The following is a 13,764-nucleotide window of genomic DNA, read 5'->3' as shown; positions in this document are numbered from 1 at the left end:
GGAGTTGTATCTTGCCAGCCTCTTGTCCAAGCAGAGCAAACAAAAAATAAGACAATCATGTGGAAGTTAGAAGAGAAAGAAGGACAGATGTAGAAATCCTTGAAGGATTTGATGGCTGGTCAACTGGACAGGAGGGGTAGAGGTAATCGTTGTGAAAGATGATGACCTTTAGTACAGGGCCCCATACTAAATATCTCTATCTATCTATCTATCTATCTATCTATCTATCTCTCATCTATCTGTCTATCTATCTATCCATCTATCATCTATCTATCTATCATCTATCTGTTGATCTATCTATCGATCTATCATCTATCTATCTCTATATCTATCTATATCTATCACCTTGATCACTATTAACCCCGTTCATCCTCCTTTGCCAGGGTGGAGACATGTAGTTTGGTTTCTCCCTATCTGACTTTCCTCATGAGAATTTGGCAGTGAAGGTGCAGAATAAGGTGGACCTGGGGGGGAGGCTGTCGATATGCTTTAAACATAGTCAATAGGAGACCCTCACTCTGGGTAAGAGCTGGTGAAGGCTCTGCTGCTTCCCATGTCTGGGCTGTCACGGTGTTTGTTCTACACTGAACCCTCCCCGTGACTTAATTGCATTGCTTTGTGCTCTTCCGTATTTTCTTCAAGTGTATCTTACCCTTCTGGAGTAACTGTCTACTGTTTACAGGGCTCCTTCAATTAGATTGAGTTCTGTGGTTCATAAGTGAGCACGTCCGTAGAATGTAAACAGGGCTTTGTTTACATAACATATTTTTACAAAATTTCATAGGAACACGCAGAAAAGAATATTTTTAAATGGCTCTTGGTCTTTTGGCTAAGATCAAGTGTAAAAGCTTCTTGACAGGATGAACTTATATGTAGTAATAAGGGCGGTGGGGCTGCTTCCCCAGCACCCCGGCTGCCTGGCTAGCTTATGCCCGAAATAACAACACACAAACTGTATTCATTTAATCACTGCTTGGCCCATTTCTATCTAGCCTCTTCTAGGCTAATTCTCACATATTAATTTAGCCCATTTCTAATCATCTGTGTAGCGCCCCTAGGTGCGCTTACCGGGAAGATTCTAGCCTATGTCCATCTTGGGTCGGGGCTTCATCGCGTGCGTCTGCCTGGGAGCTGGGAGCATGGTGTCGCTCTGAGGCGTCTGCTCCCCAGAGGAGAGCTGCGGAGTCTGAGCTCACTTCCTCTTCCTCCCAGCGTTCTGTTCTGTTCACTCCTCCCACCTATCTTCTAACCAATGAGGGCTAAGCAGTTTCTTTTTATTTAACCAATGAACTTCCTCCATCACTTATACAAAGGAGGAGAAGGCGTGATTGACACAGCCCTTCACAGGCCTGGCCGTGGCAACATGCTGCTCACAGCAGGAGAAGAGAAAAAGAGTCAAAGGAGCCACCATGCCTGGGGATGCTGGGCATGTGATGACAGAATGCCATGGGGGTCATTAGTTTCAACAAAGATAAAATTCTTGACAAGACAGTTCCTTATAGAGCTGTTCCTATGTGGAAGCAGTTACAGGTTATTTAGAACTCGCCTTGCTAGGGACACTTGGACCAGCCAGTCTGAAGGCACAGTTAATATAACCAAATCCTGCCTTTACATATAGAGCCTTTCTGGGTCCAACAGTGGTTACACTGCCTCTCATTTACTATCTTGGCTCAGGATTCATGCTTAGCTGGAGTGATCTGCAGCTTATCTTAAAGGGGAGTTCTTTGTGAGTGTAGTAGAGACAGAGAAAGACTGGAATTCGGTTTTCAGTTCTCTAAACAAATGTTCAACCTTTCTTGAACACTAGCCTAGTGACTTTATATACAAGTTGGCACATTAAGATGAGAATTGTTTCATCTAACCATTCCTATATTTCTTTCATTGGTTAGAAATAATTATCTATGTCACTAGACTTGAAGAGTTTATGTAACTTGCTTCATTAAGGTCATTCCCCAGTAAGTGACAAGGCAGAAGTCAATCAAACGGTGAACCAGTGTGGAAAGCTCACCTCTCTGCGCTTCTAGAAAATGGAAACAGAGGTAATAGTTCTCGGGGTTTCTAATGAACGAATGAGCTAGTCTTTATAAAAAGAATATAAAGCAAGAACTTTGCATCTTTAAGGATTAAGTAAATATTAGCTGTTACTGTTTTCCCGATGATCTCATCCCTGATGTTTTTGAGATTAGAAAATGCAGAGATATGAAGATGTGAGATACTAAGTTTTGTATTGCTGGAAGCATCCATATGGAGCAAATGGTCATTCCTTTGGTAGCAAAGACAACAGACCTGGGCTGGCGGCATGCGTTTTTGGAGTTGGCATTACTCCACCATGGCAGCAGTCTCAAGTTGGTAGTTCTGTTTTAAAGAAAGCCTATGGAGGCTCTTCTGAGTCCTCAATCTGGCTTGGGTTTGTGACTCAGAACACCTCTTCATTTTTATTTGGCCTAAACTATAACATATAACTCCTTTCCTAGGTAAAATGCAATGTATTATTAACTAGTGGTTATGTTGTGAATCAAACATAAATAAGATGAGGTCCAAGAATTGAGTTGAAACTGGGTAGTAAGATTATTCTAGACAGGTAGCTCGTGTGGTGTGGTGAGAGTCATACCTGCTGGGCAAGCAGCACACCCTAGCTTCTACAAGCACACAGCTATTCAGGGAGGAGCCTGTTTGGAGTTAGGAAAGAAGGCAGCAGAGCCTTGCATTGGTCCAGCAGATCAGAGACAGTAAAGACAGTGCACGTTTCACTACCTCTTGGGAAAGGGCGCCGATCTGCAAGCTCAGTAGCTCTAAACATCTAACTGTTGGCTTTGCTCCACAGGGGAGCAACTGTGACCTACAGCTGTCACAGAGCTGAGACATGTCGGAAGGGAGCCAACAGACAATGTGAGAGAGAAGCTGAACTCGGATTGGATGCTCTTTACTGGCTCTTCTTGACAAGTCCCTTATACTCACCGTGCCGTCGTTCCTGAGTCTCTAAGATGGAGATTATAATAATAGCTAGCATACATAGCATTGTGAGCCATCCAGTCTTTTCATCTGCACAGCCATCCTGTTTTACTCCTGCCCATTTTCTTGAGGAAGAGCAAAGAGACTGTGACCCTACCAAGAATCCCTGGTTCCTTGGTATTGAGCACAGGTCTGTATAGGGTCAGTTGCCCCCAGGGTCTGTGTACTCAGCTTGACTGTTTCCCAACAGCCCCTTCCATAAGATAAAGTAATAATATATGCCAAAGTCACAAGGAAGACAGTAACTGCAGTGCTGGTTGGAGTGGAGACTCATCTCTGTGACCCTGATGAATGAGGAAAGGGCCAAGTTGGTTAAGAACGAGCTCTATTTACATAATTGATGAAGGGTGTGGACACAGTGCCCTTCTTGAGGCATCTTTAACATGGCCATCACCATACAATTCCAGAATGATTTTATAATTTATAGCATTTTAGTTTCTTGGGCTGAAACTAAAAAGCAAAAGTCTTCGATGTTTTAGGAAATTAACTCAGTCTCAGTGTGTGCTGTTCACCTCCTCTTCTGACCTGCTGCTTCACAGATAATGGCAACAAGGGTGTTTCAGGGAAGTTCTTGGATTACTTTTCCAGTGTATAAAATCCCGTATTGCTCTGTTGAAGTGTTTTGTATATTGAACCAGTGAAGGTGGCAAACAAGCCTCGTCTGTAAGAATCAGCGCTGTTTTGAGTTAACAGGCTTTAGAATGTCTGAAAGGAACTCCATAGATCATTTTCTCCTTTTCTCTAAAGAACATGCTAACTTCCCAAACTAGGTTTTCAGAGCATTGTCTCATTAGCCGACGAAATCTTTTACAGAATGTGCACAGGATGAAGTCAAAGGGGAAATAGAGACAATGATCTAACATATCCAAATATTCTAGTATTATACTTCTTAAGTAGTTGTAAGACAATAACTTTATTGGACTTTCTGACACACCATTCTACCAAGTGTTCTTGAAGTCTTAGAAAACCCAAAGTAATACTTGCGGTATTTTATCTGCCTGATTGGCAGGTGCATTTTTCATGCACCGTACTGAACTTTCAACGCATTTGCCCTTTGACTCCTATGCACGGAAGTTTTCATCTGAAATTCAGAGCAAACAAACCAGAACACGTCTCTGACTCCTGATGTTAACTAACCATGGAAACTAAGCAGGCTTGAGTAACTCCAGGCTAGAGTAACCTGTGTTCCAAATCCACAAAGCCTAACATGAATTTCATTTTCTCACAAGATTACTGTTTTGGTTATTAAAATTTTCAGTGTGGTTTTTGGAAGCAAATAAATTATGTCTTATGAGACCATGCAAATTTTATTTTATACATTGGGGCTCATAGAACTCTCAGTTCTAGTTTTGAAGACCCCACAGTATGCACATTAAAAGATGGGGAAGTATTCCTCAGGGGAAAATGGGTTCATGCAAGGTTTAGTGGCAAACTTAAAATAACTGAAGACATGTCAGGGAAAATGACATCCCGGAAGGTACGGAAATGTGTGTCGCTGCCTTTAAAAGGGATCATGGAGGGAAGTTTAGAATAATTAAAGACGTTATGAGATGAGCCTTGCAATGGTGTGATATGGATAAAGGAAGCTGCTATGGGTTTCTTTCCTACCACAGTTTTATTAAGAAAACAAAGACTGGGTAATAATAAACTAGTAATCTAATGGTTTATCCGACAATGAACTCAGATGGTCATACTCTTTCCATAAAGAACTGTGTATACTAAAGTTCTACTGATTGCTAATGTAGACATTAGTAGTCTGTGAATATTCCATTTTTCTGATATGTGTATAAAACATCTAAAAGGAAAGAGTTTAACATCATGGAGAAATCAAGACAGGAACCTTATTTTGTAAAGCTTCAGAATTTGTGTGGTAGATAGACTAGTGTTCTTATCCCATATCAGATCAGGAGACCCATACACGTTTACTTTGGCTAACAGCCAAGTTCTCTTCTAAGTATTTTCTCAAGGAATGAAATTCTATATGAAATGTTTCATATGACAGTTTCTCTATAACCACAACAATGACTATAAAAACACTGATTAAATATATTACACACATGGAGGCTTAATTTTCTTTCATTTCTTTAAGAAACAACATAATTAGATCCTTCTATTTTAGATCTTTTCCTTTACAAGTATGATTAAAAACTCAACATGCAAATGTTTCCCTGCATGCAACAGAGGAAAAACTGTAAATTTAAATGTATTATCATATTTAGATTTCAGTTATCTCAAGAATAGGATTCCAACTATATGTGAGTTACATGTCTGTTGTGACACACACAGTCATTGAGAAGATCAGGGTGGGCACAGTGACCTGGGCATCAGCTGTGACACAGTCATTGAGATCAGGGTGAACACAGTGTCCTGTATATCAGCTGTGACACAGGCATTGAGAGGATCAGGGTGGATAACTGTTCTCACTTTCTCTTCTCTGAGGTTCAGTATGGTTGGTTTTATGTTGAGGTTTTTGATCCATTTGGACCTGGGCATCAGCTGTGACACAGTCATTGAGGAGGTCAGGGTGGAAGTATGGCCTGTATGTCAATCATGATAGAGAGGCACTGAGGTCATGGTGGAAGCAGTGAATTGTGCTTTGAGGGACAATGGAATCCATTCTGACTTCTGCCATTCCCTTCTTGTCATTTTCTAGGTTCATCCTCATCACTAGGTCTGCATTTGTGCAGAATTCTCTTACCTTTCTGTTCATTCAAACTGTGGTGAGAACACTCTGGAGCCAATGTGTTCAAGTGTACTTCTCACTTTCTCTTCTGTGAGGTTCAGTATGGTTGGTTTTATATTGAGGGTTTTGATCCATTTGGACCTGAGTTTTGTGCATGGCAATAGATCTGGGTCTCTTCTCATTCTTTTACATGTTGATACCCAGTTGTGCCAGCACCAATTGTTGAATATGCTTTCTTTTTTTCCATTTTATATTTGTTGCTTCTTTGTCAAAAATCAAGCATTTGTAGGTATGAGGATTGATAAATGGCCTTTGTTAGGGTTCCATTGGTCCTTCTGTCTATTCTTATGCCAATACCAGGCCCTTCAGTACTGTAACTCTGTGGTAGAGTTTGAAGTCAGGAATTGTGATGCCTCCAGAAGTTCTTTTATTGTACAGGATTGTTTTAGCTATCCTGGGTTTTTTGTTTTTCCATATGAAGTTGAGTATTGTTCTTTTAAGATCTGTGAAGAATTTTGCTGGGATTTTGTTGGGCATTGCATTGAATCTGTAGATTGCTTTTGGTAAGATTGCCATTTTTACTATGTTAATTCTACCTACCCAAGAGCATGGGAGATCTTTCCATTTTCTGGTGTCTTCTTCAATTTCTTTCTTCAAAGATTTAAAGTTCTTGGCATACAAGTCTTCCACTTGTTTGGTTAGACTTATTCCAAGATATTTTATGTTATTTGTGGCTATTGTGAAGGGTGATGTTTCTCTGATTTCTTTCTCAGCCCATTTATCATCTCTATAAAGGAGGGCTACTGATTTTTTTTTAATCAGTATTGTATCTTACTACATTAACGAAGAGTTTATGTGTTGTAGAAGTTCCTTGGTAGATTTTTTGGGGGTTGCTTTTGTAAACGATCATATCATCAGCAAATCATGAGAGTTTGACTTCTTCTTTACTAATTTGTATCCCCTTGATCTCCTTTTATTGTCTTATTGATCTAGCTAGAATCTCAAGTACTATACTGAATAGATATGGAGTGAGTGGACAACCTCTATTACATTGTGCTATTGTTGTTTATGTGAACTTGTGCTATATATATATATATATATATATATATATATATATTTGTGCTATACATATTTCAGTTTTCTTTATATACTTGCATGGCTTATTCATTTTTTTTTCCATTTTTGCTAAATTAGACTATTTCCTGAGTGTATCATAGTTAATTTCTTTGTCCATCTCCTGAAATTCCTTCTAGTCACTTCTGAGTGAAAAATTCACAAAATTGCTTCAAACATTTGTTTTTTTTTTTATGTCTGTGAATGCAAGTTTCATTTCACATGGGTGAGCGGTAATACAGCAATCACTATGTGTTATGGTAATAGTATTTTCAGTTCTATGAGAAAATTGTCTTCTCAAGGGACAGAGGAATTTTTTATCCTCACCAGGAGGCAGTATTGTCCATGTCGTTGGGCTCTTCTGATGCCAGGAGATGCCATGTTGTTGTTTTGGTTTGCAGTTTGCAGCAGTGTTGAGCATTTTGTGTGCTACTTGTCACATGTATTTTTATTTTTTTGGTACAAAAGCTCTTCAAGTATTTTGTCTATTTTCTAAATAAGTTGTTTCCATATTGTTGAGTTTTTCATCAGTCCTTTTACTTGTGTTAACATACAGAGGATCGAAGGCATCGGTCAAATGTCATTATGTTTGGGTGGGCAGTAAGGGCTATTTCATTTTGTTCTCTTTGTAACATCCCTCCCTTTCTGTCTTGCAGGGATCATGTCCGAACACCAGTTTGGTAACCAGTTCATGTGCAGCGTGGTGGCCTCTCATGTGAGTCACCTGCCGACAACCAACCTCAGCTTTGTCTGGATCGCTCCCCCAGCTGGCACGGGCTGTGTGAATTTCATGTGAGTACCTAAGGTGGATGTGGCAAATGTGTGTGGGGGGCAAATACTGCCTTAGAGGGCTCACACAGAGTAGCTAGTTATGCCAACAGGTTGACTTCAATTAAAATCATTAATTGCAGCATTAAAATAAGTCAATGTCAGTTGTAAAGTAGTTAATTTCCATTTTTTGTTTTCTTTTACTTTTGTTTTTGTTTTTCAAGACAGGATTTCTCTGTGTAACAGCTCTGGCTGTCCTAGGACTCTCTTTGTAGATTAGGCTGACTTTGAGCTCACTGAGATCCTGCCATCTCTGCCTCCCAAGTGCTGGGATTAAAGGCGTGTGTTATCATTGCTTGGCATTCCAACTAAGTTTTTATTTTGCATATTTATTTATAAACTCCATATTTATTTAGTTCCAGATAACAACAGTGCTTAATAGACTAGAAGTCAGTGAGCAGGTAGGAGGAGGAGGGGAATGGTGAAAAGTTAAGATGTCCCTGAAGATGGGGGTTACACGGTGTGGGGTTGTAGCAGTATGTAAACCTCACCTAATGTGCTTGCCCTGGCTGCAGGGGGCGTAGTCCTAGTCTGTTTGCTCTGTGGTTGGTAGAGTATCGTGGCAGCAGGAACAGGTAGCATGGAAAATTATACAGTTCGTTCATGGAGTTGGGGTAATGGAGAGAGAAGGAGATAATAATGGGAACATGAGAATGACCAATGTCCTTCAAAGTCATGTCCCCAATATCCTACTTTCCTTTCACTGGCTTCTACCTCCTAAAGTCTCTACAACCTTCCCACATGTGATCTGCCCTGCTGTGAAAGGTACTGAGCCACATGGCTGACATAGATCAGAATAATGGGTTAATAAAGCTACAAGAGCTAATAAGTAGCCTGAGCTAATGGGCCAATCAGTTTATTATCATATGGAGGTCTCTGTGTGTGATTTTCTTTGGGGTTTGCAGCCTGTGGGGTACCAGGCAGGACAGATACCCCAACGAGCAGGCCCTCATGTTACAATACTGTCTTAAAGTCGTGGCTTTCATTTAAAATATCTCCCATAGGTTTATGTGTTGAAGGCATGGTCTCCAGATAGCTGATGCTATCACACTTATTCCATACAGTTGATTGGCAGTTGATCTCATTGCCTCCTTCCTTGGGAAGGTTTTGCGTTTGAGCCATTTTTCTACAGTACCTCCTGCAGGATCACTGCAGACGTGTCTTGCCTGGTCACCCCGCTTCTTCCCACTCCGTCCTACACTGTGGTATCTAGCTAATCTTCTTAGATACAAATGATAATTCACTCAGGATTTGGAGAAGCCAGAATCCAGTCCTTCAGGCTATCTATCTTTTGTTGTCTTCCTTGGGGCTCCAGATGAGCAGAAAGTAACAGTGTACTAAGCCTTCTGACTTTCTGCTTTTCCCTCTCTGGAATGCTTTCCCCCAGGTCTAATTGCCTATGCCTTCTTTAAGACTTGTTAAAAACTTTTGTCATCAAGGGGGGGTAGTTTTGGTTGTTCTGCTGTTTGTATGTGTGTGGGGGTCATCAAGAGGGGGTAGTTTTAGTTGTTCGGCTGTTTGTACGTGTGTATGTGGTACCTGGTACAGTGTTCCAGGCTATATGATCTCCAGTGGCACAGTTTGTTTTAGCTTAGTAATGGTCCCTGCTGCTTGCAGCATGCATATATAACTTACTTTAAAATAAGAATTGATTTCTTAAAAAGACAAAACATACAGTAATGGAAACAGTATGAAACTGCCTACCTCAAACAAACTCAAGTTTTCTTCTTCTCTTTGTTTTATTTTTCTCATAGTGAGGCTTGAAACTATAGCCTTGACCATGTTGTTCAAATTCGAAACCATGAGTTATGATAAATTCCAAAATTTAAGTTTTCAATTGAACTTATTTTAAGATATACTAAAAATATAATTTTTGAATATTTTTTATTACTGTGACCAAATAATTGACAAAAAGTAACTTATGGGAGAAGGATCTGTTTTGGCTCAAAGCTTGAAAGAGTAGTGCCCATCATGGTAAAAAAAAAAAAGTATCCATCATGGTGAAAAAGTATTCATCATGGCAAGGATGTCCCCATCATGGCAAGGAAATGCCCATCATGGTGAGGATGTCCCCATCATGGTTAGGATGTCCCCATCATGGCAAGGAAATGCCCGTCATGACGAGGATGTCCCCATCATGGTGAGGATGCCCCCATCAAATCCAGGATGTGCCCATCATGGCAAGGATGTCCCCATCATGGCGAGGATGTCCCCATCATGGCAAGGATGTCCCCATCATGGTGAAGATGTCCCCATCATGGCAAGGATGTCCCCATCATGGTGAAGATGTCCCCATCATGGCGAGGGTGTCCCCGTCATGGCGAGGATATCCCCATCATGGCAAGGATGTCCCCATCATGGTGAAGATGTCCCCATCATGACAAGGTGAGTCAGTTTGCCAACAAAAATTACACATCACAAATGGTTTTTTGATCTCACTGTTCCTACAATGTGAAATCTTGTTTCTCCTGAGTTTTTAAAGTCTTATCTCTGGTGTGTGTTTTCTTAGCAGTCAGTCAGAAAATTCCATTTGTTCAAAATAAAGTTTTGACTGAAAAGGAATGAAGTCGCTCTCAATTACAGTTTCAATAAGATTTGATGATATTGTTCACACTTTCTAGGGCTCTTAATAAGCAGTTACGTCATAGACGATGTGTCCTTTGTGGGTGGGATTCTTTCACTGATCTCTTTCCCTCTCACTTGTGAGAGACACAGGAAACGGAGACTGAACTAAAGCCATCTGTTTGTATTTTCCTACCTATATTCCTTACTACTGTATTTACTATATATATATGCATATTTTATGCATATGTGCATCAATAATTAGTCACTGTCCAACAATACTTAAAGATTGTTAACATTAAATATCAACAATATTCAATATTGATTTTAAACATCAAACAAAACTGAAACAGTACAATAATCTATAGTATTTGGATGTAAATGCACACTATGTATTCTCTTTTCCAATTAGCCTTGAAATTAGATCTTTGATTTGTGAAGGTGGGAGAGTTCTTTTCCTGCTTTTTACTTCTTTATTGGCATACAATGTTAATACTTCTTTGTAGAATACAGTTATAATTCAGTTACATGTATATAACATGTAAAAGTCCAACCAATGTAATTAACAATTGTTTTTTCTCGAAGATTATCTTTTCTCCTGTTTTCACTTTTTTTTGCTTATTCCTGACTTCTTGTGTGCGTGTAAACCTATGTATAAAGGTGTGTGTGTGTGTGTGTGTATGTCTGTATGCATGTGTGTGCACATGTATGTGGTGTGTGTGTGTGCATGTGTGTGTGCACGTGTGTGTGGTGTGTGTGCGAGAATGTGTGCATGTGTATGTGTGTGTGCACGTGTGTGTGGTGTGTGTGCGTGTGTATGTGTGCATGTGTGTGGTGTGTGCATGTGTGTGCGCGTGTGTGTGCGCGTGTGTGCGCGTGTGTGTGGTGTGTGCGCGTGTGTATGTGTGCATGTGTGTGCTCGTGTGTGTGCGTGTGTGTGCATGCATGTGTGTGTGCGTGTGTATGTGTGTGTGCCTGTGTGTTTATATGAGGAAGCCAACGTCCAGCTTCATTCTTCATTATCTGTTTTTTGAGACTCTGATTCTCAGTGGAACCTGAGCTCATCAGTTAGCCCGGGCTAGCTAATGGATAAGCCTGAGGGAACCACCTGTGTTAGCCCGGGCTAGCTAATGGATAAGCCTGAGGGAACCACCTGTGTTAGCTCAGGCTAGCTAATGGATAAGCCTGAGGGAACCACCTGTGTTAGCCCGGGCTAGCTAATGGATAAGCCTGAGGGAACCACCTGTGTTAGTCCAGGCTAGCTAAAGGATAAGCCTGAGGAAACCACGTATGTTAGTCCAGGCTCGCTAAGGGATAAGCCTTGTAATTCCCAGTGCTGGGATTACAAACAGCGTAACCATGCCTTAGCTTTGCAACTTTACAGGGGTGTTAGGGCACCAAGCATAGGTCCTTGGGATTGTGTGCTAAGCACTTCACCAGCTGAGCAGCGTCCCAGGTCCCAGTTCTGAATTCCTTTAAATGCATTTTTATTAGTCAACTACATATCCTTGCTATAAAGGTTTGAGGCTTTTTAAAATATATTTTAATTTTAAAATTGCATTTACTTCCTTTTTGTAGGAGTAGTAGGGGCATGCTCATGATCCCACATGTGAGATCAGAGAATAATTTGCAGGAACTGCGTTCTCCTTCCACCGTGTGGGTTATGAGGTTGACACTTAGATCATCACCCTTGGTGGCAAGCACCTTCGCTCACTCAGTCACCCTGCCAGCCCTAAATATATCTTTAGAATTGAAAGCCATAGGCTCCCATTCTGCTTTCTTCCTTTTGTGATTTTAATGTGTTACTTCATGTCTTAAGACACATGGAACGCTAGCTGTGAAGACATTCAGTGACTGGTATCTCACTTAGCGTGTGCATGGTCTTTGTAAGGCTGGTGGAGCTGATAGGACACTCCAATTTTTAGCCTCAGCAGAGCCAATCTCGGGTGGAATTTTCATAGTTTTAAACCAAGTCACTCGCTTTGAAACATTTTAAAAAATTTTTGCACCGAGAATTAAATACATTTGAGCTGAAATCCCAGACAATTCTATAATGTGTCATGTACCTTTCTACTAAATAATATAGGCTGTGTGAAGGGCCAACTGCAGCAATGGGCTATGCATACAGTCCTTCTTGTTTAAAAATAGTCAAGCGGGAGACAGAGGTGAGGCACGTGCGGATGAGGGAGAGGTTGAAAAATCAGCTGTACCGATCCATACAGACAAGGGCGACCACGGGCTTAGCATCGCTGTTTCTCACCTGTTGGTGACTCCGTCTAGCTGGTGTTGTCTCATTTCCTCACATTCGTGGCTTATTGCTGTCCTGCTTATCTCAGACTAATAAACCTCGAGTGGAAAAGGGAGTGTAAGAGAGGAGAGAGGGTGAACACAGGTAGGGACAGGAAGGAAGGATTCAAGGATAAAGCAGGAACGCGAAGGAGGGACAGAAGAGGAGACAAGAAACCTTCATGCCTTTTAACCTTAGAAACGATTGAAAAAGACATCAGGGAAATAACAATGTTTAATTTACCTTATGCACACCGTTCGTCTAATTTAATCTAATAATTCGCATAACAATGGAGCCCACTTTAGAGAATTATTCTCACTTTATAGATGAGGACATTGAAGTACAGAAATGCTGAATAACGAGTCTTAAGTAACTGTGAGCAAAACAGCCTGAGATAAAAGTGATTTTTCCAACTGCTCTTACATTTAAGGTAATCACTTTTCTATTTTATTAAAGAGAATAATTATACCCATGCCATTTAACTCACATAGTATCTTTTTGGTTTTTCGAGAGAGGGTTTCTCTGTAGCTTTGGTGCCTGTCCCGGAACTAGCTCTGTAGACCAGGCTGGCCTCGAACTCCCAGAGATCCGCCTGCCTCTGCCTCCCGAGTGCTGGGATTAAAGGCGTGCGCCACCACCGCCCGGCGTCACGTAGTATCTTCAGTGCAGCATCGGAACCTTGCCCACGTGTCTGCGGGTGTGTCCCACTGTTAGAAATCTGCACAGAGTTACCCAGCTCATCCAGGTCCCCAGGCCAGACCAGCAGCTCAGTTTCCCAGCTCAGCCAGACACCCAGACGAGTATCACAGATGAGCAGCACAGTTTCCCAGCTCATCCAGCTACCCAGACCAGCAGCTCAGTTTCCCAGCTCATCCAGGTACCCAGACCAGTAGCTCAGTTTCCCAGCTCATCCAGATACCAAGAGGCACAAAAACTGAAAACAAAATGAACTGAGCTATTTTCTATCTAAGATAAACTTGGATCAGCAAAGAGGGACCTGGGAGGGACCATACTTGATACTGCCAAGGAAATAACTTATAGGGTGGTCGTTTTTAAAAAACTCTAAACAAGAAGCAGAAAGATCATTTGAAGAATTTGAAGACACTAGCAGTTTCTGAATGCCTGTCAGGCTTGAGATAGAATTGATACAGAGTCCTGGAGCACTGTCTTGAGTGTAGCCCAGATGCTTTTAACTTTTGATGGAAGCCATTCCAGCCTGCCAGGAGAATCCCTTGAGAAAAAAAAATGGTAGTTTGTTGTTCATTTATTTCCATCCATC

General features: G+C 41.2%; 1 protein-coding gene across 1 annotated transcript in view; it reads left to right on the top strand.

The window, feature by feature from the left end:
- The window catches only part of LOC121434713 (reelin-like), a 447,768-nt gene that overhangs the window by 126,301 nt on the left and 307,703 nt on the right, over positions 1-13,764 (top strand). The window contains exon 3 of the mRNA XM_041633615.1: positions 7,465-7,600. Coding sequence (XP_041489549.1) covers positions 7,465-7,600 — 136 coding nt within the window. The remainder of the gene's footprint in view (positions 1-7,464; positions 7,601-13,764) is intronic.

Source organism: Microtus oregoni, unplaced genomic scaffold, assembly GCF_018167655.1.
Source record: "Microtus oregoni isolate MIOR12 unplaced genomic scaffold, Mior012 000044F_ref0000062, whole genome shotgun sequence".
Taxonomy (NCBI): Eukaryota; Metazoa; Chordata; class Mammalia; order Rodentia; family Cricetidae; genus Microtus; species Microtus oregoni.
Note: the sequence above shows the minus strand (reverse complement) of the source record. Positions and strands in the feature narration are given on the sequence as shown.